We start from the raw sequence: 27,503 nt of genomic DNA on the forward strand, positions 1-27,503 counted from the left end.
TTTTAAAAAAATGTTAGAAAGAGCAAAACAAAGATTGGGGATTTCACATGGGGAAAAGGCAAATCTGAAATAGGAAGAGAAGAGACAGCGCAGCCTGTTTCAGAGCCATCAATGCCAGACCCGCAACATCAGGATTTCCATATGCGCCTGCACCAAATCCCATAGTTGTGGTCAGTTTCAAAGGCAGAATGGCAGCGAACGCTGCCAGTTTGTCGTTATCCCGACAGCAATTTCCGGGCCTTTAAGTCTATGACCTGCATCAACCAAATCTGACGATCTATTAAAAACAGACTTTATGTAAAACAATAGAGATGGATGAGAATCTGGCAGACTAGCTAAACAGATATTGCCAGTCTTCACATTACAGAAGGAAGATATAATGCAAGAGGGTTTAGGGAAAACTAAAGATTAATGAAGGGAAGAAATTTAAGTGATTAATTTAAAGCAGAAACATTGTAATGGGGTGAAATCTCTCAAATCGACAAAACCAGTTTTGATCTGAGGATTAAAAGTTGGAGGCAAGTAAATTGGGGTGCATTCATTATAACCTTCTCAAGCTCACTGGATTGAGGGATAGTACAAGAGATCTGGAAGGTAGCAAATGTTAGACCTTTATACAAAAAGGTGCAAGATGAAAAGCTAAGTAACTACAGGCCAGTGAGATTAATGTCAGTACTGGGGAGATTTCAAGAATACATTAAGGGTAGTGTCTTGGAAAGATGTAAACTGATTAGGGGAATCATCAAATTTGTGTGAAAGGTGGATCACATCAAACGACCTATTAGTGCTCTTTGTCAGATACATCGAAGTGGTGCATGTAAGAGGATTATTAGGTGGTGTATTCATAGATTTGTTAAGATTCCACACAAGAAGTTTCCAGCTAAAATTGAGGCACATGAAATTGGAGACAATCCTTTAGCTTGGAGAGGAAACTGGTTGAATAGTAGGAAGGAGACAATTGGAATAAACGGGATATTGTCGGATTGGTAAAAATCGACGTTTGTTCTCAGCTGCTCACTATATACATTATATAGATTTGGGAACAGAAGGGAATAAATCCAAGTCTGCAGATGATCCTAAGATAGGAATTATTGCAAATTGTGAAGACTACAGAAAATTACAAAAGGACAAATAGATTAAGTGAATGAGCAGATGCAATTTAACAAATTGTGAGCTATTACACATTGGACTAAGAATGCAAGATAGTCTTGTATAATCTAAATGGGAAATACTGGAGGAAGTAGATGAAGTTTGAGGGGTACAGGTATATTAATTAAAAGCCAGCCTTCCAGTGCAAATAGTAATCAAAAGGCTAAAGCGATACGGGTTTCATTACAAGAGATGTAGAACATAAAAGCAATTAAGAATTACTTCAATTGTACAGAATGCTTGATCATTTGGACAGTTTTATCCTTAGGAATGATTTGCTTCCTCAGAGAAAATCTAACCACTATTTACCAGGATAATACCTGGGATACAGAGATTGAGCTATGATGAGAAATTCTTTAAACATTGGTTAGATACCCAGTAGATGAAGAGTTTAAGTGATGATCTGACTGAGGTGTTTCAAATAATGAATGGAATTGATGGGGAATCCAGAACAAGAGGACATAATCCTAGAATTCCAGTTAAAAGCAAATCCAGGAATTTTTTTTCCAAAAGGTTGAAAGATGTAGAAAGGATATAACTCTTATTTCCCAAGTAACAGTCTGAGAAATGGAGAAAAGGCAACCAATTTGGATTAAAGAAAGAGAGCTGCTGTGGCAAACAGAAATGACAGGGTAGGAATGATGTGCTGAATGGTCTACATTCCCAAAATAAGACTGGCTATTAAAAATTAAACTGCCCAAATGATTAGCATCAAAAATCAAGCTACCCGACCAAGTATTAGTAATGACAAATCAGAAAACCACAAGACAAATTAAGGCGGCTGGTCAGTCCAGCTTACCTCCTAAGCACCCATTACAGTGTCCAATAGTTCCTTAAATAAACTTGATCCAGTTTTGTAAGAACTTCCTGATGTCAGTATGAAGTCTGTCCTTCACTAATTTCAATCTGTGCCTCCTTGCCCCATTATCAACAACTTAACTTGAGGATTTACCATTTCTATACCATTAACTATCGTATAACTATACGAGGTCAATCAATCGTCTCCTTCTAAGTTTGAAGAGGTGAAACTTGTTTTAGTCTTTCCTCATATCTCAGTCCTCTACGCCTGGGATCAGCCTCCATGTCTCGGATCAGTCTCATAATTGAGGATTTTTCCACTTAATGCAATACGACAACTCAAAATGACCATGTAGACAAATCAAGGTGCACTCCACCTATATAAAATTTTGCACAGCTGCACCTAAAACAAAATGAATATCAAACTGGAATCTGCCGACCTAGTTATACTCATTAAAATGCATCTTAGAATAATTCACTGCAATTCAATTATCTTCAAATCAAGACAGTTGTTAGATTTAATTCCCAGGAAAAAAAAAAATGTTTCAGCCATGAAAGGTAATGGTTACCCTCTTGGCACTTGAGAATTTGAAAGCATAACCACAAAACTGTTAAATCAACTTTCATTTTAATTAGTTCTTTGATGTGATCATTCTCTCTCAGAACTAGAATTTATATTTCATCTGCCATGCAACTAATAATTTAAAATTGGCAAAGCATTTACATTATAGTAGAACTTTACAAAAGTGGTGGTTAAGTACCAAGCCCTCAAAGAATACTTCAAGTTCTTTAATGGAAGTGTTTAATTATTATAATATAGCAAATCTGGGTTTCCTTTCATTCTATATTTTATTATCCATGCAAAGTACTACAGGAGAATTTAATAAACTGATTATTAACGGTCCAGCGTCTGCTGATTCAACACAATACTAATCAGCAATGTTCCCTTTCAACTGTGCGGCCGCAAAGCGCTCTGGAGCTCCCGTGCAGCCAACTCACCCGCTTTTAAATTGGAAAATCCATGCATGCGCAGTATGCTGAATGGGCCGCGCAACCAAAAAAAACATTAAAGGGCACATTGCTAATCACCACTTATTTTAGATCAAATTATATTTCAGACAGGTAAGTTTCAGTAGTCCATACCTGACAGCAGCTAACCGCACCTTGATACTAGACTCAGCTAAGCCAGTCACAATTCGATCCATCATATTTTCAGTCTCAATAATCTAGAACAAAAAGTTAACAGTGGCATAATTAACCAACAGGGTATGTGATCACAAATTCACAGAGGCACAATTAAATCTAGCCGTTGCACTTTACAAAGCATTGTATTATTTTAGTTGTAGTTCTAAAAAGCATACAAAATGATTCAGTTTTCACAAACTGAGATTTGTCAACATTTTCGTTGCAAAATGCAGACAGAATAATTTCATAGCAGAAACTCATGAGCTTGAGAGAATAGTGGGCGATATGAATAAGGCAACATGTTAAGTACAAATTGGGGTCGAGTTCGTCTATATTTCTTATTACCTGGCACCACCAAATCTAAGATTTGCACTCCACAAAATGGATTTCAGAGTAATAAAGCTTGCAAGCAAACAAAAGGCCATCCATGCAGTGAAGACAACACATGGTCTGCCTTCACGCAGGAACAGCAGTCGTTCTTGTAATGAACTGTGCTTGTAGAAAGCTCCCATGCAGCTGTTCATCTCCTGGGTATGGTAACTCAGCCAATCTAAGAAATGGAGATCGTCAAACATATCATCTTGATTGGCATTTGTCTGTATTCTAAGCCCCTTTCAAAGACTGAAAGCACTAAGTTTTCATAATCTGTTTTTAAAAGTGATGTTAAAAATTGGCCACTAAATTACATATTTGAAATAAATAATTCTTATATTTCGTTATTTTGATTGCCCTGCAACAACAACTTTATTCTCAGTATGAAAACAAAATGACAGAAGGTGTTTGTTGGATTAACATAATTTTCTGTACACCCTTGGTACTTGGAAATAAATAAGAATCCAGTAAAGAGGAAAAAAATCTTGGGCATCTTGCAAGGTTATAAAGACTTGTAAAGTATTTCCCGTTACTTCATGTTTGCACCTCTCCAATCAGGTTTCCGCCTCACTGAAATGGCCCTTATCAAAGTCACAAACGAGATCCTGTGACTGTGACTACAGTACACTATCCCTCCCAATCCTTCTTGACCTGTGCAGCCTTTGACACGGTTGACCACACCATCTTCCCCCAATGTCGCTTTTCCATTATCCAGTTGGGTGAGACTGCCATCCCATGGTTCCATACCTATCTGTCCATTCATAGGCAATGGTTTCTCAAACACTCCCACACTTTTGCCTTTGGACTCCCCCAAGGGTCCATGCTTGGCCCCCTCCTATTTCTCATCTACATATTGCCCTTCAGGGACATCACTACCACCTCTCCACTGCCTCTGATTTGTCCTAGATTCAAAATTGGATGAGCAGAAATTTACTCCACTTAAATATTGGGAAGACAGAAGCCACTGGCTTCAGTCCCCGCCATGAATTATGTTTCCTAGGCACTGAATCCATCCCCCTCCATGGCCACTGTCTGAGGCTGAACCAGACTGTTTGCAACCTCGGCATCCTATTTGACCGAGCTGAGCTTTGACCCCATATTCTCTCCATCACCAAGGCTGCCTACATCCAGCTCCGGAATATCGTTCATCACTGCTACTGCTTCAGCCCATCTACTGCTGAAACTCTCATCTATGCTTTTGTTACCTCCACTCAATTATTCAAGTGTTCCCCTAGCAAGTCTCTCACCTACTACCCTCCATAAACTTGAGCTCATCCAAAACTCTGCTGCCTGTATCCTAACCCATACCAAGTCCCGTTCAGCCATCACCATTGTGCTCAGTGACCTACATTGGCTGCTGGTCTGGCAACTTCTCAAATTTAAAATTCTCATTGTGTTCAAATCCCCCCCATGTCCCTCCCTATCTCTGCAACCTCCTCAAGCCCTACAACCCTCCAAGATTTCTGCATTCCTCCAATTCTGGTCTCTTGCGCATCACCAAATACTTTCACTCGATTATTGGTAGCCAGGTTTTCAGCTGCCTAGGGTCAAAGTTCTCCAATTCCTTCCCTAAACCTTTCCCTCCTCTAAGATGCTCCTTAAAACCTACCACACTTGTCCTAATATCTCTATGTGGCTCGGTGTCAAACTGAGAGATTTATCCTGTGAAGTGCCTTGTGACATTTTACTACATTAAAGGCACTACGTAAATGAAGGTAGCTGTGGGAAAGACAAAATTCAATCTCAAGCCCCCAGTTGATCAATAAATTCAACCCCTTAAAATCAGGCCTTACATTAGACTTTTCCTCAAGTAATCCTTCTTAAAATACACTACTCTAAAAGAAAAATGTATTACCAGTTTTACCTGACAACATGCAGCCTCCCAATCAGGGATGCCATTTATAAGACAGGCTATCTCTTTATAAATGGCATCCAAGACACTGACAGTTGCAGCCAGCTCAGCCTCAACACCCACTGCTTCTTATGGAAATTAGCAGCACACCAGATTTCAAAAACTATTTCTCAAAAAATGTTTCTTCATGCCCCCGCCCCTGAAATCAACACACTCATCAGAAATAGAATTTTTTCTATCGGAATGCAGGAGACAGTGACAGGACGGTATTCATTGCCCCTTGAGGGCATGTAGTGTGGGACTGGAATCACATGTCGGCCCCTTCTCTGAAGGACATTAGTGAAACACTGGGTTTTTACAACAATCCGGCAGCTTTCACTGTCATTTTTTCCTGGTGCTAGCCCAGCAACCCATTGAATTCAGATTCACAATTTACCATGGCGTCTGTCATTTGAACACGACCTGCTAGTTCAGTACCATAACCACTAGGCTACTGTACCCTTTTAAGCAATCCCAAAGACAGCAGTGCCTGCTTAGCTCCTGATTTTTTTTTCTTAAACTTGCAATTGACATGCAAGTAATTTTAAAAAGAAAATTAAGTATAGCAAGATGCATTCAGATATATTTATTTCACAATTTTAATTTTAGGTCCATCACTCTTAATTTCAAATCTCGAGCAATACATGGAAGTTACTGAAAATCTTACAACCTGTTCTTCAATGGACACAAAAAATGTGACTTTAAAGATGATCCTCACAGGGGTCATTTTACCAAAATGTCATGCAGAAGAGATGAAATAACTGTGGCACATCATTGAAATCTACAATTTCCCACTTGAATTAACATTACTGCATATCTACTATTCAACTGACCCTTTTTTTCCCTGGAGAAAAAACAGCATTTTAGAAAATCAATATAGCATCTGTTCTCACAAATCTTCCCGCACCATCAAATTTTTATCAATGTACTTAATACCCATTCTACATCATAAATGATCACATTAAATCAAATTTTGTGCTAGCAATAAAAATGCGCACACTCAACTTCCCACTATATTACAAATTGGTTAAAATTGTGCAATAGAAATCTGGGTTTTTTTTTGGGGGGGGGGGGGGGGTGGAAGAGGGGAACATTTATACTTTTCTTCAAGAACACAGTTGCTCATGAAAACCCCTTCAAAAATGTATTGATATGACAAATTAACTAGTTTCAACTCAACTAGTGCCATCTATTGAAAATGTATTTTCTATAAAGAAATAATCCATGTACAAATGTAAAATCAGTTTTTTAAAATATTTATATACCTGAAAAGTTTGTCTCTGGAAATGTTTATATCTTTATTAACAGTGAAAGGTATCAATTTATCATATTGCTGGTTGGAAAATGAAACAAATCCAGTTTCAATTTGTATCTGCAGTTATTAGTAAACCTTTCCATCTAAAGGGCTTCTTGGCTAAAGATTACTTTTCTAAATTACAAACTTCACAATTACTTAATTCTTTTGTGGCATTGAGGAGTCATAATCAGCAAAATGTACTAATGTTATTAAAAAAAGACTTGGATTTATAAAGCGCCTTTCACGACTGGACCTCTCAAAGCACTTTACAGCCAATGAAGTATTTTTGGAATGTAGTCACTGCTGTAATTATTGCAAAGGTTTCTTTGCAGCCACTATGGTCACACGTAATTCAAAATTGTGTGTAGTTGGAATGAATAATAGTTATAACATTAGATAAAACTGCAAGTGCAAAGCTTGGTTGCTGTGGACTTTGTCTGAATATTACAAAGAACAGAAATACTGCAAATACATAACAGATCTGTCACCGACCACAGAGAAAAGATGTTTAATCTTTTGGGTCTACATTTGAAAAGTTAAACTATCTTTTCTTTTCAAATGCTATAGACCTGCTGTGTATTTACAGCTTCCTCTGTTTTTATTTCAGATTTCCAACAGTTGCAGTTTTCTTTTCTTAATCTTAACATTAAATTACAACCTCCAACTATCATTTTGTAATCACAAAATTCAAGTTCAATGAAACGGAAACAATGACGACAGAGGCTAGCAGCGCCGAAGCTATGATGAAGACTGGTAACAGCACTAGACTACTGTTGAAAGATTCACAGAATATACAAAAGCATTACACTTTTTCCCCATTTTCTAACCAAGCAAACTGGCAAAAAGTCTCTGCTTCCTCCAGTCAAACCCTACAAGACGAGAGTTACTCTCCCTCTCGGTGGAAAGATCTCAGCTAGGAACTGAAACCTGGCCGGGTCGGGTGGGGGGGCAAACAATACTAATCCACAACTCATCACTCTGTGCCCCATAACAAATGGATCTGAATATAAGCAACCTAGGTGGGTGCATCTTATTTTGCTATATACACGGACAGAATTACATTTCTTTAACTGAAAGTGCATTTTGTGTACATATTTAAAATCCTCAAGATTTTTGCAGTGGGACAGAACATAGTCCCTAGCTTGTCGCTGGCAGGTTCATGCAAATGCATTTGTTTGCCTGTTGTGTATAACATGGTAGCACTAGAAGAATGTTGGATTCACTGAAAATGAAAATCTTGCCTTCCTTCAGCTGCACTTAAGCTACAGCTATTACTAAGAGGTTGCAAAGTAGTTCAATAGCCAGGACCGGACACAACTCCAGAGCAAAGCTTCCTCCAAGGGATCTCACTCTGATTTTCTCCCAAGTCAGGGTGTGTCCTGACTGGGTTTGCTCAACAATTTTAACGTTGGTGCGAAGTAAAATGGCCTTACACTGATGCCACAGTTGTGGTGTAAATGCGACCTTAAATTGAACTCCTCTGAAAGCCAAAACTCATCTCTGCACTGTGAAGTGCAGGTAGGAATTATTATGAGCCCCAAAGATCTCAAAGTGATTTCATCTGTTGCTGTGCCTAAGCATTAGATTACTCCTTCACCAAACAACCATTAAACAACCCAAACACAAAATTTCAGCTGCTGGGATTATTGTGCATAAAGTGTTATTTTTGTTAACTATAAATATATTTTAAAAACAAGCATTAGTTTTGCATGTGTACTTCACTCATACAATATCACAGATGAGTAAGCACAGCTGTTTCTGTCCGAAATAAACAGAGCACTTAAGACGCGATAAGCAGCAACATTGAAATTGACTATTGGTCATCATCATTTGGCCGAAATAAGTGACTGCCTATGTTAAACGTGTACGTTTTAATGAGGACTGGATATAATAAAAATAAAATGAGTAGTGTCTTCTATCCAGCTAACCATCACTTGCTGAACCAGGGTTACTGGGGCATCCTGTGATTTGTCTGTTGATACCCCACTACACTGCCAAATCTTTGTGCTCCCAATAAAAAAGCTTCCATTTATATTGCACTTAATCACATTTCTCAGAATGAATTATTTTAAAGTATAGTTACTGTTATGTTGGCAAACACAAGTGCCATTCTGCATACAGCAAGATACAACAAACAGCAGCAAGTTGTTTAGTGACATTTACTGAGGAAGGAATGACCTGAAAACTGCTAGAGCATTCTATGCTTTTTTGAATAATGAAAAGTAATCTTAATCATCTATAGGAACAGGCATCTTGGTTTAATGTCTCACATTAGGGTATGGTAGCATAGCGGTTCTGTTATTGGACTAGAAGCCTGAACTAATGATTCGGAGACGCGAGTTCAAATCCCAAGGTAGCTGGGGAATTTAAATGCAGTTGATTTTAAAAAAGAATCTGGAATAAAAAGCCATCAATAATGGTGACAATGAAACTACCGGATTGTTGTTAAAAACCCATCTGATTCACTAATGTCCTTCAGGGAAGAAAATCTGCCGTCCTTACCTGGTCTGGCCTATATGTGACTCCAGGCCCACAGCAAAGTGGTTGACTCTCAATTGCCCTCAGCCGAGCAAGCCACTCAGTTGTACCAAAGTTCTACAAAGTGCACTATGAATAAAACTGCACGGACCACCTGGCGTCGACCTCGCACCGGATACGACAATGGCACATCCAACCCAATCGACCCTGCAAAGTCCTTCTCACCAACATCTGGGGACTTGAGCCAAAATTGGGGGAACTGCCCAACAGACTAGTAAAGGAACAGCCTGACAGTCATACTCTCAGATAAATACTTTTCAGATAAATACTTTTCAGTCAACGTCCCCGACTCCTCCATCACCATCCCTGGGTATGTCCTGCCCCACCCGATGGACAGACCCACCAGAGGTGGCGGCACAGTGGTATACAGTCGGGAGGGAATGGCCCTGGGAGTCCTCAAGATTCACTCCGGACCCCATGAAGTTTTATGGCATTAGGTCAAACATGAGTAAGGAAACCTCGAGCTAATTACTACCTACCACCATCCATCAGCTGATGAATCAGTACTCCTCCATGTTGAACATCACTTGGAAGAAGCACTGAGGGTAGCAAGGGCACAGAATGTACCCTGGGTGGGGGACTTCAATGTCCATCACCAAGACTAGCTCGGTTGCACCACTACTGTCCAAGCTGGCAGAATCCTGAAGGACATAGCTGCCAGACTAGGCCTGCAGCAGGTGGCGAGAGAACCAACACGAGGGAAAAACCTACTTGACCTCGTTTTCACCAATCTACCCGTCGCAGATGCATCTGTCCATGACAGCATTGGTAGAAATGACCACCGCACAAGTTCCGTCTTCACACAGAGGATAGTTTCCATCGTGTTGTGTGGCACTACCATCATGCTAAATGGGATAGAATCAGACCTGATCTAGCAGCTCAAAATTGGGCATCTGTGAGGCACTGTGGCCCATTCAGGAGCAAAAAAAATTGGATTCCACCACAATCTAGAACCTCATAACCCAGCATATCCCTCAATCTGTTACCATCAAGTCAGGAGACCAACCCGTTCAATGAGGAATGTAGAAGAACATCCCAGGAGCAGTACCAGGCATACCTAAAAATGAAGAGCCAACCGGAGGAAGCTGCAACACTACTACATACATGCTAAACAGCAAAAACAGCATACTAAGCGATCCCACAACCAATGGATCAGATCAAAGTCCTGCGACATCACGTTGTGAATGGTGGTTAACAATTAAACAACTAACGGGAGGAAGAGGTTCCATGAATATCCCCATCCTCAATGATGGCAGAACCCAGCACATCAGTGTAAAAGACAAGGCTGAAGCATTCGCAACCATCTTCAGCCAGAGATGCCGAGTGGATGATCCATCTCCGCCTCCTCCCGAGGTCCCCGCCATCACAGAAGCCAGTCTTCAGCCAATTCGATTCACTCACGTGATTTGAAGAAATGGCAGGGTGCCCTGGATACAGCAACAACTATGAGCCCCGACAACATCCCGGCTATCATACTGAAGACTTTTGCGCCAGAACTAGCCGCGCCTCTAGCCAAGCTGTTCCAGTACAGCTACAATACCTACATCTACCCAACAATGTGGAAAACTGTCCAGGTATGTCCTGTCCACAAAAAGGACAAATCCAATCCATCCCAGCCTACTCGAAATCATCAGAAGTGATGGAAGAGGTCATCAACAGTGCTATCAAGCAGCACTTACTCACCAATGCTCAGTTTGGGTTCCGCCAGGACCACTCGGCTCCAGACCTTATTACAGGCTTGGTCCAAACATGGACAAAAGAGCTGAATTCTAGAGCTGAGGAGAGAGTGACTGCCTTTGACATCAAGGCAACATTTGACAAAGTGCAGCATCAAGGAACCCGAGTAAAATTGAAGTCAATGGGAATCAGGAGGAAATATTCTCCACTGGCTGGAGTCATAACTAGCACAAAAGGAAGATAGTTGTGGTTGTTGGAGGTCAATCATCTCAGCCCCAGGACATCACTGCAGGAGTTCCTCAGGACAGTGTCCTAGGCCCAACCATCTTCAGCTGCTTCATCAATGATCTTCCCTCCATTATAAGTTCAGAAGTGGGGATGTTCATTGATGATTGCAGTGTTTAGTTCCATTCGAAACTCCTCAGATAATGAAGCAGTCAGTGCCTGCATACAGCAAGACCTGGGCGACAGTCAGGCTTTGACTGATAAGTGGCAAGTAACATTCACGCCACGTAAGTGCCAGGCAATGACTATCTTCCACAAAAGTGTGTCTTACCAACGCCCAGTGACATTCAACAGTATTACCATTGTCTAATCCCTCACCAACATCCTGGGGGTTACCATTGACCAGAAACTTAGCTGGACCCGCCACATAAATACTTTGGCTACAAGAGCAGGTCAGAGGTTGGGTATTCTGTGGCAGATGACTCATCTCCCAACTCCCCAAAGCCTTTTCACCATCTACAAGGCACAAGTTAGGTGTGTGATGGAATACTCTACACTTGCCTGGATGAGTGCAGCTCCAACAACACTCAAGAGAAGCTGGACACCATCCAGGACAAAACGGCCCACTTGATTGGTACCCCATCCACCATAATAAACATCCAGTCCCTCCACCACCGGTGCACCATGGCTGCAGTGAGTACCATCCTTAAGATGCACTGCAGCAACTCACCAAGGCTTCTTCGACAGCACCTCCCAAACCCACGATTTCTACAACCTAGAAGGACAAGGGCATTAGGCGCACAGGAACACCATCATCTGCTAGTTCCCCTCCAAGTCGCATACCATCCTGACTTGAAAATATATTGCTGTTCCTTCATCGTTGCTAGGTCAATATCCTGGAACTCCCTCCCTTACAGCACTGTGTAAGAACCATCACCACACGGACTGCAGTGTTTCAAGACGGTGGCTCACACAACCTTCTCAAGGGTAATTAGGAATGGGCAATAAATGTTTGCCTCGCCAGCAACATCAACATCCCACGAACGAAAAAAAACATCACATCTAAAAAGCTCTATCTACTTCATTAGGGTGTCATCTTAGCTAAACCCCTAAAACTCTCAACCTTCTGATCCACAGGTGAAAGTGTTATCAACTGAGAAAATCTGACCAAATTGTAACAATCAAATTAGAGAGACATTACTACCATATACCACTAATCCGTCAGCAACTAGACTTGATAACACTACATTGCAAGGGTCCACTATGAACTACCCAGTCTATCATATTCATTGAACAGCTATTTTTTAAGAAAAATAGCACATTACAGCAATCATAGTTATTAAACAACGATATTTTAATAGTTTAGATATAGTTTTGATCAACATTGATATTTGATCGCCATCAGCAGTGCCCTATTGAATGATCAAATGGTTAAAAAGAATCCGACCGTAACATTTTATATTTTTGTTTTTAAGTGTCTATTGATGACACCAGGGTTTTTGGCCAGGTGCTATTACTGACAGTGGTGAGGTGAATTATCAATATATTAACCAGCACATCAGTTGTTCTTCACACATTAGGTCTATCTCAACTCATTTTCATCAGGGCTTGATACTGAAACAAAAAATAATAGAAAAAAAAATGTAGTTTGGTGATAAATTATTACAAAGAATTAATTATGTACAAAACCTTACATGACTGAATATTAGGAAGCATAACAGGATGCTGCAAGAGGTAACTGAGATGAGGGTAAATGTCTCAATTTTGGTGGTTACTGGGATTACAGCAGACTGGGAAAATTGGATTGCCGCACTAACAGGAAAGTCAAAGATTTCCATAACAGATGCTTCTTCAAACAATGGCTAACTCTGCCTCGAAAGAACATTCCAACTTGCATTTTATATGCAATATCACATAAAATTTATGGTTTACGAATACTATATCAATGGAAATAATGATGAACATCTTAAAAAGCTATAAATCAATATTTCAATAATCCTGTTGATATGGTGCTCTAAAACCGGTTTATAAATGTTTGATATCATAGAACATGTATTATAGATTTTATTTTTAAATCTCAGTACTCCACATCATTCAAACTGTACTGACTTTGCTCTCATGATTTTATCTTAACACAGGATTGAGTTTATAGTCTCATCACACAATCAAGCTTAACTTCTGTATGGTGAATGGAATGTTACTATCATCTGCAGATTCTTGATCTAGCAATGCCCTTTTATAAACACCATTTGTCGATTAATTCTAAAACTGACAACTCAAAGGAGGAAGGTAAGTTTAAAGTTGTTATCTAATCTTAGGGTTGTTCAGGATATAGTTTGAACCCCAAGATCAGAATGCCTTTCAGACCACGGACATGCAATATATATTTAATATAAAAACATTTTGAAAATGTTACAATAGATCATTTATGATTCATACCTTAATCACAAACCACACTCAGGTTATTGGGAATAAAACTAAATAATTAAATCTACTGCAGTCATTTAAAAAGCAAACAAATATCCATCCATTCATAGATGATGGCAGAAAATCTAACTATTATAATCTATCCAACCCACAGTGTGTTAAAGGTACTTATTCTTTAATTTTAAACTATGTCATTTTTACAACATTTGGTAGGAACCAGAGAGAAATAGAATGGAGAGATTTGCGTATTTAGCCTTTGAAATGGCAACACTAACCAGCAACAATTTTTCAATACCGGTAACAGTTCTGCATCTACAGTTTTATCAAATCACTAATTAAGCAACCGTTGAAATCAGCATGATTTGCAGCAATATTGCTAACTTTTATAGTTAGGACATCAATTCTGTTAAGTGCATTTGTATTTTTCTGTTGCTTTGATGTATATCGAACACGGGAAGCAATGACGAGAGAATGTGTCTTTGAAAAGTTACTAAGCCAAGAACTGAATTAACACAATAGTTACTAATGGAGTATTAGTAACCTAGTCATTTCAAGTGTGCATTAATTTAGCTCCCGAAACCTACTGGGTTCACTAACTCCAAGTCAGGTTTTCTCCACGAGGACATTGACATTAAAAATAAAAAAGGTATTAATAGTTATTCTGAATCCTTCAGTTTGTTTTTGAAATGAGTTACTGATTGTGAGTATTCCACTTATGGGGATTCTTTTTGTACTCATCAAGATGAGGGATGTCAGTGCTGGAGAATGGAACATTTCTTATTTGAGAGTTCAGCATGATGCATTCCCATATGCAGGTATAGAGTACAGCTCTCTTGATTACTCTGCTTCAATTGAATTGAAATTGCTTTTTACTAAATCATCAAATAAGGAGACACACATTGTTTACCAATGATTATCCTGAATAGCAGCGGTAAGAAATGAGGTGGGTAAAATTCCATCCATTAAATCTCGCATTCTTTAAAGAAATCATAAAATTACCAAAAGCAAATGATTCTCACAAATGAGACCCTATTGCAGCAAAACAATGAACAAAGGGGTCCCAGAGTTTTTCCATACCATTATGCACATGTATCACATGACAGGCCAACCTGAAGCTGATAAAAGGTTTGGTGCAGCTGATCTTGCAAATATCAGCAGTGCCTGAATATGGTACAACATACAAAGGGATTTCCTTTTAATTTACAACACAGCAAAAATTAAAGGTTACCGTTCTATTTTGAAGGAATAAAAATGGAATGACTATGATGATGCAAAAGAACGTAGAGCCAATTGGGAAGTGATCAAAAAACACCTAAACCTTATTTCAAAACCAGAAAGCAGTTCTGAAGTGGGCAGAAAAGGCTGCATAGAAGCACGAACAAAAATGTCAGGACCACAGCAGGTTTTCCCTATCCAAGCTAAAAATATTCCTTTTACTCTTACTGCATGTCTGATATTTGGTCTACATCTCAACAAAAATATCCACCAAGTATTTTGAGTAGGGGGTGGGGAAGAACTTAAAACAATTCTTGCTGTAAAAGGTGACAATGCAGAAAGGATCTCACTAGTGTCCTGAAGAATACCTATCCATTTACTAGCTGTGAAGATAAAATCAAAAATGTATTTATCAAAATCAGCAACTGTGAACAAACCCGAAGTAAAAGGATCCTACAGCTCTCATCAGTTAAAACTAATAAAGTTTGGAAACAAGCCATTTAGAGCAGAATTTATAGCCACCTTAAAGACAAGCCTCAGTTCAAATGGCCCAAAATTGTGGAAATTTTATACCTCAATTCATTATTTTAATATTCCTGAATTTATAACATGAACCTGTGGGTTGACTTTGTATATTATTTAGAATATTGTAATGGATAGTTATGCATAAACTACAGACAAGTGTGTGGTCCCACGTTGATCATTCATACGTAAATAAATTCAAAGCCAAACGACAGATATCAGCATTTTAGAGCAATATAACTGCACAGGCAATGGGTAGGAGACAGCAGAGGCCCTAGAGCATACAGGCACACAAAAATGTGCAGTGTACAAGGGCTTTATTTTTTTTCCAGTATTTGGAGATGTATTATGAATTCACAATGGGAATAATTGTGTTTAATGTTTTGCATCTGTTATACACATGCAGTATTCAGTGATTATGGCCAAAACCATTCACTCTGGATAGCAAATGTACTGCATACCTTAAATGACAGAGACCTTCATAATATGCAGAATACAATGTGAATTCCAAATGCCCATTGAGAAATTTTCAGGATTTTTATTTAAATGACAAATATTTCTTCAGTGGCCTTACAGATAATTCTTGAGCTGGGACTGCAAGACTGTGAACCACAGCCGATGATGACCAGTATCAGTAGTGCTCTTCAATTATCCACCAGACGGCACAATGCATGTGGGTGAAGGCAGAATGGGTATGTTTTAAATTGTATGAAATAATCCAGTGAGGCAGTTTGACTTGAATAACAGGCAGCCATGAGACTACCACTCAATTGCCCAGTCGATAGTACAAGAGGTGAAGCATATGCCTGCTGTTTCCAAATGAATAATGGAATGGATTGAGATAAGATAACCCAAGGTAATGAGCGAATTTTGGATCAATTAGGTTCCCATTCGTGCAGATACAAGGTCAGATTAAAACAGGGGCCCATACACAAACGGAAATTCAATTACTGGCCTTCTGTTACATTAATATAATGTGTACACGGTAATTTTATTCCCCTTTCCACTAATGAAAAGGGCAAAGGGCACATCAGTGTGAACTATGGAGATCAGTAGATAGTCGCTAATGAACAGTACATGCACGTCAAAACGGGCAAAAAGTTTATTAAAAAATTGATTCACATGTTGTGGAAGTATAAAAATGCATGTTTCAATGGATATCCTGAGAAACCAATTTGGGGATGAAATACTTTGCCTTTATTTGTAAAGCTCTAATTTATATATTTTTTTATAAACTGTCATAAGCCACACAGTAGTGCAGTGTTTGAACACTTTATTCTTTGGGCACAATTACACTGAAAAATATTTACATACAAGAAGTTGACCAATTCACAAAACAAAATATTTATATTAGTTTACTATTTGTTGACAGTGGTATAAAATTCACCATTGCAACAAGTTTTTCCTGGGCTAATACAACTATAACTGACTTTGTAAATTGGGCCAGCACAAATTATGGCCCAGAAGTCATGCTGAACATTTGTAGATCACTGGTTAGGTCTCGGCTGGAGTACAGGTATTATGTCCAATTCTGGGCACCACAATTTAGGAAGAATGCCAAGAGCCTTGGAGAAGGTGCAGAGGAGATGTACCAGAATGATACCAGGGATGAGGGATTTCAGTGATGTGGGAAACCTTGAGAAGCTGGGATTGTTCTCCTCAGAGCAGAGGTGGTTAAGGGGAGATATAATAAAAAGGTGTTCAAAATTATGAAGGGTTTTGATAGGGAGAAACAATATTTGGCATAGTTGAGATCTGGCCCAGGTGGATTGGAATCAAAGATTGGCAGGTAAAACAGTAAATTAGGTTTTTAAAGAGGAGACAGTTTGGGTACAGACTAGACATTTCCACAATGGGAAAAGGAAGGGCACCCAAAAGGTAGAGCTCCCTGGACGACTAAAAACAGACATTAGAATGAAACAGAAAAAGCAGGATCATAAATGTAGATTCATAATTCAGTAGAGAATCACGCTGAATACAGAAAGTACAGGGGAGAAGTGAAAAAGGAAATAAAAGGGGGCAAAGAGAGCATATGAGAATAGATTGGAGTGTAACATAAATGGAAACCCAAGTCTTCCATAAACATATAAATAGTAAAAGGGTAGTCAAAGGAATAGTGGGGCCAATTAGGGACACAAAGGTGATATTCTTGTGGAGGCAGAGGGCATGGCTAAAGTACTCAATAAGTACTTTGCATCAGTCTTCCCTAAAGAAGAGAATGTTGCCAATGTCATAGTAAAAAGAGGTATTAGAGAAATTAGATAGCATAAAAAGAGGTATTAAAAGGGTTGGCAGCACTCAAAAGTACAAAAGTCACCCGATTCCAAGGAGATGCATTCCAGGTTGCTGAGGGAAGTAACAGTACAAAATTGTGTTGGCTCTGGTCACAATCTTCCAATCCTCCTTAGATATGAGAGGTGCCAGAGGACTGGAGGTTTGTAACTGTGACACCTCTGCTCAAAAAAGTGGTGGGGGAAAGCGGGATAAACCCAGCCAATTACAAGTCAAATTAGCCTAACGCGGTGGTAGTGCAACTTTGAGACACATTAATCTGGAACAAAATTAATTGCCGCTTGAAAAAATATGGGTTAATCAATGAAAGTCAGGACACATGTTAAAGGCAAATTGTGTTTCATTAACTTGATTGAATTCTATGTTGAATAGAGAGGGCTGATGAGGGTAGTGCAGTTGATGTGTATATGGACTTTCAAATGGCATTTGATAAAGTACAACAATACAGACTGATTAGCAAAAGTGACTACAGGGGCAGTTGCTGTGTGGATATAAAATTGGCTAAGGGACAGAAAGCAGAGTAGTGGTGAACAGTTGTTTTTCCAGACTGAAGGGAAATGTGCAGTGTAGTGCAAGGCATCAGTGTTGGGACCATTGCTCTTTTTGATATACATTAATAACCTAGACTTGGGTATACAGGGCATAATTTCAAAGTTTGCAGATGACACGAAACTTGGAATTGTAGTAAACTGGGAGGATAGTAACAGACTTCAGGGGGACATAGACTGGTGAAATGGGTAGATGAAATTTAAAACAAAGAAGTGTGAAGTAATTCATTTTTGTAGGATGAGGAGAGCTAATATAAACTAAATGGTACAAATTTAAAAAGGAAGAGAGACTAAAGTCTTTGAAGATAGCAGGACAAGGTGAGAAGGCTGTTAAAAAGTTGTATGGGATCCTCAGCTTCATAAATAGAGGCAGTGTACAAAAACAAGTAAGTTACGCTAAACCTTTATAAAGCACTGGTCAGGGCCAAGACGGAGTATTGCAGCCAATTCTGGGCACCATACTTTAGGAAGGATATCATGGCCTTAGAGAGGGTGCAGAGGAGATTTACTAGAATAGTACCAGGGATGAAACACTTCAGTTACTTGGAGACACCAGGGTTGTTCTCCTTAGAGCAGAGAAGGTCAAGGGAAGATTTGATAGGTGTTCACAATCACAATGGGTTTTGATAAGAGTAAATAGGAAACTATTTTGTAACAGAGGGATCAGTAGCCAAATAATGCAGATTTACAGTAATTGGCAAAAGAGCCAGAGGTGACAGGAGGAAAAAAAGTATGTTACGCGGCGAGTTATGATCTGAAATGCACTGCCTGAAAGTATGGTGGAAGATGATTCAATAGTAACTTTCAAAAGGGAATTGGATTTATACTTGAAAAGGAAAAATTTGCATGGCTATGGGGAAACAGCAGGCGACCACTGAATAGCTTTTTCAGAACTGGCACAGGCACGATGGGTCAAATGGCCTCCTTATGTGCTCTATGATTCTATGATGTGGATTACTGAAGTTAAAGCAAGTGTTTTACACCAATTGTGCAAAAAGCTCCAAAAGTGCATGTGCTTTAATTTACCCCCAAAAATGAATTCACTACAACTAGGTAAAAGCTTCTAAAGTGGATTTGTTTTATTTTAAAATCTCAATATTGTTTGAAGGGAATGTCCTTCTGCGTTTCCTCCGACCTACCTCTCGCACTTGCAATTAGCACCCTCAACATTCCGCGCAGTGGTGCTGAAAAAGGCACCTTTAGCATCTGCTCACACTGAAAGCCACATTAATACATTAAAATGAGGCATTTCAGGTGCCCTGCACAATAGCAAAATATTACACACTCTGGAATAAACGCAACTAACACTGAAATTATCCATTAGCACAGAAAAAACAATGCAGGCGCATAGAATACCACATTGGGGGACTACACACATGCAATATCAGGTCTTTTCACCTCCAAGGTCAGATTCTGAAAAATTTACAATTTACTCATCCATGTAGTCAACTGATTGTAAAATTGTAACTTCTGAACAAAAAGTCAAAATGCCATTTCTCATTTTAAACTTGAAACTAAAAAACTGTGAAATGATTTTAACAAATCACTAAGTGAGATACAAGATCCCACTCTAAGTCAGAGGCAACAATTGCTAAATGGGGAAATTAATGTGGCCAGGCTGTTCAAAGTCCAGAGCAATACTTGTTAAATTTGACAATCTTGCTCACGAAGAGCATAGAAAGTACATGAAAATAATAATCTCACATTGTTGCAGGAAAAGGACACTCTTAAGGTTGAGACTTCAGTTACATTGTCAGAGCAATATGGAAGCACGCACGTTTTCCAGCACTGTTGGTTCTCAGTCTTGATGGGTACATTTGAATGAACACAGTCCTCCCTTATTTAAGGTAAGCCAAAGGCAAGATGCCATTTTACTGGCTTATCACTCACTGTGTGTAGAGATTAAAAATTCAAATATATTTTAAATGCCGTTATTCAAGTTACCTAGAAAGTGTTTTGCTTTACTGTAGATTCAGAAAACAAGCTACCAGCAATGTCATTGCACAAAGCTTTATTTACAATTAAACTTGCACATCAGCAACACAAATAAACACATCAGCAGGCCACAAATTAAAAGTGATACAGAAACAGAAGCTGAGTACTTCCGGTTTGCAGCAGGTAGGTAGGCAAGCATTTATATAACTGGCATTACAGTACTACTGTATCGTGAGTCAGTACTATACACTACACTTCACAGTGCTTATTTTGTTACTATTGTTACGAACTCATGCAAAGAATGTAACTTAAGGATCCGGTGCAGGTTCAACACAGGAAACACCAGTACTCGTCATTCCAACATGAACACGTCACAACTCATTTCTCTAGACAAACGAGTCTCAATCCCATTCATTCTTCAGATCTGATTATGCTCTTTCGTAAAGTCACTGTTAATTCTCTTCACCTTGTTCTCAGGTTGACGTCACTCCCTGCCTGTTGGTTGCCAGGACCGGGGGACGTCCCTCTCCCAGACTCACCTTCTTCCGGATGTCTTCATCATTCGCTCCAAGGGAGGCATACAACTTGAATGCAGCTTGGCGAAGTTCATGAGCATGTTTGAGGTCGTGGTCAAGCTAAAGAATATTACGAAAGAAAAAAATAAAGTACCTTTACATTTTTGTGGTAGAAGTAATGAATTCATTCGTCATCAATAAAGTAGGTACAGTGGCGTGCCAAATGAAATTAATTTATATTTGGCTAATATATTACTGGAATAAGTGCATTGAAAAATTGAACTAACATGTTAGATGAGTCTCCAGCAGTTATCCAATTTTAATTACTGCCTTCCAACATGCTGAATTAATACAGAAAATATGGATTCCAATTTAAACTTAGAAGTCACAGCTACAGAAAACATCACAGGCAAAACCAGATCTCTTTTTGCCAACATTATTGTAGGTAACAAATAAATAGTGCACCAATTGCAGTAAATAAATGGTGGCTTTGTAGCTGTAACAGTACAATCACTCCATCACTGCAAGTCACATAATTCAACAACTGTCTTTCCTGAAGATTTAAAGGTTAGCAGTAGCTAAGGGATGGATTTTTTTTTTGAAGTGGAGGGCTCCATCTCCTGGAGATGGGGTGGGAAACCAATCCCCATCCTGCAAACTATATCCGATTGATTTGAAGCTACCTTTAAGGCAGCAGTGGAACAATCAATTCACAGGTTGCTGCCCTCTGGCTGACTTAGGTCAGCAAGAGGGGTACAAAAGGAACAGAAATGTGAAATAAAAGTTTGGGGCCAGTAAATTTACTACAGTGTAATAATTTAGGTTAAAACCATGAACAGATGCTTTTATTATTGATCATCTTATTGATAAAGGTTAATAATGCAATCTATTTATATGATGCATTATTTTATATTTATTCAAAAAATTAAACGTGCTGTAAATTTACAAGTTAGGAAACTTACCCTTTTGATATCCGTGATTGCACTGACTGAACTAGGATACTTGAAGTAATCAGCAAGCATTGCAATAAGATGATCAGTGATGCTGGCAATCCTCTGTAGCTCCACATCAGGTTCGATCAAGTATGCCAAGGTTTCAGCACCTTCAACCCGCTCTTCCAACAGCCTCTCTTTACTGCACATCCTAACCAGGCATGGGAGTGTCTAAACAGACATGGAATTTGGTGAGGTTAATCAGCATATATGTGCAGCACATACAATAGCCTAATTGCTTGTGTGGGTGGGAGACCCACCTGAGGATTTTTAGGGATTACACAGTTTCTTTTGTGCTGCCCTCTGGCAATCAGCATATGAATGAACACTGAAAAGACAGTGGATCACTCATTTATATTGTAGATTCAACTGTATTTCACAAGCCACTGTCCTAAAAATAGGTCACATAACTATTTTATTTTCCATCAGTTGAACCCACATAACATTATGTAACAGAACCAATTCGTTATATGTATATTTAGGAAAGGAAAAAGTGATAATTAAGGGAATTTAAGAGATATGGCATCACTGTGGCTACGTACTGCCCTGGTTGTATGGTACTTAAAAAATGTAATGGCATAAACTGGTAGCAGTAAAGGGCAGGAAACAAGAAGAAAATCAAGAATACGATATTGTAAAGCCAAATCATCTAATTCTTGTCAAATAACTCCTCATACATAAAGCTCTCCCCTTTATTGGGACAGGAAGTCCAAATATCCTGAATTCCACAAACAGATCAACGTGAAAACTTGCAAGCAAGTTGAGCCGCAGCACAAGTACATGCAAGAGTTTTATTTGAGGTGAAAGGAAAGGGAGTTTGCAATGATCAGAAAATGTCCAGTGGAATTAAATAACTTAAGTCTCTATTTTGGTAATACCCTGTAGAAGATAGTGATTCTATTATTGCAAGATTTTTTAAAATGAACTCTTGAAAATGTGTCCCAAACACGAAGGATGAGTATATTACACAATCAAAACAAAGGAAGTCACATAGCACATCTTAGTTGGCTTCAGTGGACAACTTCTTGACAAGGGACACAGCTTGACTTCAGATTCAGAATGGGCTGGATCGCAGTCCCGTCAGTTATACTTTTTTCAGCATCTTTCAATTATAACCATTTTTGCACAGTAACTTGCTGGAAGTGTGAGCTGACTACGATGTGGCAAGGGCAACGGAGCATCTGGAACCTTAGTCAACAAAGGGAACAACATTCTATCTCTTTAACCAATGAGATTTAAGGACTGAGAAAGAAACAGAGAAACTAAGGAGAAGGAGAGTGAATTAGAGTCAAATCAGGTAGAGAGAGAAATGAGAACAAAAAGATTTAAAAGAAAAAAAGAGACAAAGGAAAAGCAGGGAAAATAAATTGATCACTGGACATTTTAAAAACTTTTTTTAATGACCTATGTGGCACATCGACAAATTATTGTTGCATTGCTATATTATTTTAAATATATAGGGCCCAAGTTTCGGGCCGCGCCGCCTGGACGCCGTTTTTCACGCCACAAAATGCGCCTAAAAAAAAAACTTAGATTCTCCGGCTCCCTGCAGGTCCTCTGGAATCGGACGTGGCACAGCACGAGCTGTGGAGGGCGGAGCTAGATCCGTGCGCTGAAAACAGTGCCGGGACCTCTGCACATGAGCCCAAAACTGTGTGGGAGGGGCCCGAAGCACGCAGCCCCTAGCCCTGGCCGAGTGGCCTCACTGGGGCTGCGTGCATAAGGCTGCCTCCCACGCCCAGCTCCTGCTTCGACCCAACCCGACTCCCCCCCCCCACGACCCCGGACTGGACCCGACCCGACTCCCACTCCCCCCCCCCCCCACCGCACCGGACCCGCCCCGCGCTCCCACCGACCCGACGCCACCTACCTGTAAATCTGGTGCTGGGGACGGGCCCTGCCCGAAGACTTGGGCCCGGCCCGTTCAGCCTCCCTCCCCTTCTCCTCTCCCTCCCCCCCCTATTCCCCCTTCTCCTCTCCCTCCCACCCCCCCTTCCCCCTCTATTCCCCCTCCTCCTCTCTTTCCCCCCCCTTTCCTTTCTCCCCCTCCCCCCTCCCTTTCCCCTTCCCCCCCTCCCTTTCCCCTTCCCCTCCCTCCCTTTCTCCTCCCCTTCCCTTCTCCTCTCTCCCCCCCTTCCCCTTCTCCTCTCCCCCCCCACTTCCCCTTCTCCTCTCCCCCCCCACATCCCCTTCTCCTCTCCCCCCCCACATCCCCTTCTCCTCTCCCCCCCTACTTCCCCTTCTCCTCTCCCCCCCCACTTCCCCTTCTCCTCTTCCCCCCCACTTCCCCTTCTCCTCTTCCCCCCCCTTCCCCTTCTCCTCTTTCCCCCCCCTTCCCCTTCTCCTTTCCCCCCTCCTTCCCCCCCCCCTTCCCCTTTCCCCCCCCCCACTTCCCCTTCTCCTCTCCCCCCCCCCACTTCCCCTTCTCCTCTCCCCCCCCCCCCACTTCCCCTTCTCCTCTCCCCCCCCCACTTCCCCTTCTCCTCTCCCCCCCCTATTTTCCCCTTCTCCTCTTCCCCTTTCCCCCCCTTCCCCTCTCCCCCCCACTTCCCCTTCTCCTCTCCCCCCCCCACATCCCCTTCTCCTCTCCCCCCCCCACATCCCCTTCTCCTCTCCCCCCCCCACATCCCCTTCTCCTCTCCCCCCCCACTTCCCCTTCTCCTCTCCCCCCCCACTTCCCCTTCTCCTCTCCCCCCCCACTTCCCCTTCTCTTCTTCCCCTTCTCCTTTCCCCCCCTTCCCCTCTCCCCCCCCCACATCCCCTTCTCCTCTCCCCCCCCACATCCCCTTCTCTCCCCCCCCACATCCCCTTCTCTCCCCCCCCACATCCCCTTCTCCTCTCCCCCCTCACTTCCCCTTCTCCTCTCCCCCCCCACTTCCCCTTCTCCTCTCCCCCCCCACTTCCCCTTCTCCTCTCCCCCCCCACTTCCCCTTCTCCTCTCCCCCCCCACTTCCCCTTCTCCTCTCCCCCCCCACTTCCCCTTCTCCTCTCCCCCCCCCCACTTCCCCTTCTCCTCTCCCCCCCCCCACTTCCCCTGCTCCTCTCCCCCCCCACTGCTCCTCTCCCCCCCTCCCTCCCCTTCTCCTCTCCCCCCCCCCACTTCCCCTTCTCCTCTTCCCCCTTCCCCTCTTCTCTCCCCCCCCACTTCCCCTTCTCCTCTCCCCCCCCACTTCCCCTTCTCCTCTCCCCCCCCCCACTTCCCCTTCTCCTCTCCCCCCCCCCACTTCCCCTTCTCCTCTCCCCCCCCCCACTTCCCCTTCTCCTCTCCCCCCCCCCCCACTTCCCCTTCTCCTCTCCCCCCCCCCCACTTCCCCTTCTCCTCTCCCCCCCCCCCACTTCCCCTTCTCCTCTCCCCCCCCCCCACTTCCCCTTCTCCTCTCCCCCCCCCCCACTTCCCCTTCTCCTCTCCCCCCCCCCCCCACTTCCCCTTCTCCTCTCCCCCCCCCCCACTTCCCCTTCTCCTCTCCCCCCCCCCACTTCCCCTTCTCCTCTCCCCCCCCCCCCCACTTCCCCTCTCCCCCCCCCCCCCACTTCCCCTTCTCCTCTCCCCCCCCCCCACTTCCCCTTCTCCTCTCCCCCCCCCCACTTCCCCTTCTCCTCCCCCCTTCCCCCTCTCCCCCATCGCCTCCCTCCCTCCCCGTCAGAAACACAGACACTGACAGACAGAGTGAGACACACACAGAGACAGACAGACCGAGAGATAGAGACACTGACAGAGACACATTGGGGGGGGGGGCACATCCCAGCACGCTGTTGGAGGGCTCCCGGTGCTGCACTCGGTAAGTAGAAAATGTTTTATTTATTCATTTTTTTTTAATTATTTATTAAATTTTTTGGATTCATTTATTGATGTTTTTATCATTTATTATTGATGATGGCTCTTTATTTGTAAAACTGAAGTGTTTAATGTTTGTAAACTTCCTTTTAAACCCTCCACCACCCCTCCATTCCCTACGCCTGATTTTCTAAAAAGTGTAGTCAAGGTTTTTTCGAGCGTACAAAAATCTTCACTTACTCCATTCTAAGTTAGCTTGGAGTAAGTTTTCACTGCCGAAACTTTGAAAACAGGCGTAAGTGGCCGGACACGCACCCTTTTGAAAAAAAATTCTGTTCCAAAGTGAAACTGTTCTAACTGACTAGAACTGGAGCAAACTAAATGCCGAGAATTTGAATTTCTAAGATACTCCGTTCTGCACCAGTTGCTCCAAAAAATCAGGAGCAACTGAGGCCGAAACTTGGGCCCATAGGAGTTTACTTTAACTGGAATATTTATCTAACCCTTCAAGTAAAGAAGTATATTTTTCTCACTTGTTTACAATAACTTCTCCCCCCTTCAACCCTCGTGACAGTTTTCCAATTTTAACAATCCTCCAGCACATTTTCCCTTCAGTCTCCTGGGTGCAGCTATTGCTATTTCCAAAACATTCAACCACGTATGGCACTCTTGTCCTGTGGCTCAACTTATGCTAGTTGCAACAAATAAATTATTTCCTCCATAGAAATGATGAACTTGTATTCATTTTTACTCACAAGATGTTCATATAATGGGACGCAAAAATAGTTTGTTTCACACATCTCTCAGCAATGTGGGAGAAAATAATTACCATAATAATGCTCTTACTATTTTTTTTAATAGATTAATCCAACTTGAATAATACTGGTTTTAGTTCATCAGTGCTGTTCAGGTCAGGTCGAAATATAATGAGCTGGAAGATTACACTATTTTACTAGTCAAAATATGGAGCGGAGCTTTTTTTTAAGCAAATGAAACAAACAGCTCAAGAATGTCAAATAGTATTTGGGTCAATTTACAAGTCATTTTAAAGCTCTGGCTCCAAGCACCAATAAAATGATACTACCTCAAGGGCAAATCCAAGATATAATTGGCATTATTAGTGTGTTCAGAAAAACGCAGCCTGTGAAGTAATTTTTAGCACAAATCTTGGATTAATCTCATCTGCTACCCCATCCCCCAGCTTCTGTCCCTAATTTTTCATTTACTGGCATATTTAACACAAATCCAGATTTTTCTATTAGTATTATCATCCAATGCAGATTTAATACATGGTTGACCATCCACCACATGGCACTCCACATGGTGTTAAGTGGGCATAAAAATTACATTCCAAATACAGACCTCATTCCATATTGCGTGAGTCACATTTGGCCCAAGTTTCCACAGGATAAAAAACGGGCACCCCCCCCCCGCCCCCAACGAGCTGGGCGCCTGTTTTTCGCGCCTAAAACAGCACCAGAAAAAAAAACGCTATTCTGGAGCACTTTGCAGCTCCTTGTCTGTTTGGCGCGGCGCCCAGGGGGGCGGAGCCTACACTCGCGCCGATTTTGTAAGTGGGAGGGGGCGGGTACTATTTAAATTAGTTTTTTTTCCTGCCGGCAACGCTGCGCATGCGCTTTGGAGCGTTCGCGCATGCTCTGTGAAAAAAACATTGGCACTCAGCCATTTTTGTAGTTCTTTAATTTTTGAACATTTTTTTTAATAAAAGCACATTGCCATCAGCACATCAGCACTTGCAGCCTTCTCACTGTCTCCTTCCCCTCCCCACCCTCCACGGCAACAAACCGCTGTTTCCTTCCCCTGCCTCCCCTCCATGGCGGCAAACCGCTGTCTCCTTTCCTTCCCCTCCCTCCCCTCCGTGGCAACAAACCGCTGTCTCTTTCCCCTCCGCGGCGGCAAACCGCTGTCTCCTTCCCCTCCCTCCCCTCCGCGGCAACAAACCGCTGTCTCCGTCCCCTCCCTCCCCTCCGCGGCAACAAACCGCTGTCTCCTTCCCCTCCCTCCCCTCCCCTCCGCGGCGGCAAACCGCTGTCTCCTTTCACTCCGCGGCAACAAACCGCTGTTTCCTTCCCCTCCCTCCCCTCCGCGGCGGCAAACCGCTGTCTCCTTCTCCTCCCTCCCCTCCGCAG

The 27,503-nt window shown here is 41.7% G+C and overlaps 1 protein-coding gene across 2 annotated transcripts in view; it reads right to left on the bottom strand.

The window, feature by feature from the left end:
* Positions 1 to 27,503, bottom strand: part of armc8 (armadillo repeat containing 8) — a 143,505-nt gene that overhangs the window by 76,350 nt on the left and 39,652 nt on the right. For both annotated transcript variants that reach the window (XM_070875954.1, XM_070875953.1), the window contains exons 11-13: positions 21,549 to 21,749; positions 20,611 to 20,706; positions 3,091 to 3,173 (exon numbers count right to left, since the gene is read on the bottom strand). In XM_070875954.1, coding sequence (XP_070732055.1) covers positions 3,091 to 3,173; positions 20,611 to 20,706; positions 21,549 to 21,749 — 380 coding nt within the window. The remainder of the gene's footprint in view (positions 1 to 3,090; positions 3,174 to 20,610; positions 20,707 to 21,548; positions 21,750 to 27,503) is intronic.

The sequence above is a fragment of the Pristiophorus japonicus genome, chromosome 3 (assembly GCF_044704955.1).
Source record: "Pristiophorus japonicus isolate sPriJap1 chromosome 3, sPriJap1.hap1, whole genome shotgun sequence".
Taxonomy (NCBI): domain Eukaryota; kingdom Metazoa; phylum Chordata; class Chondrichthyes; family Pristiophoridae; genus Pristiophorus; species Pristiophorus japonicus.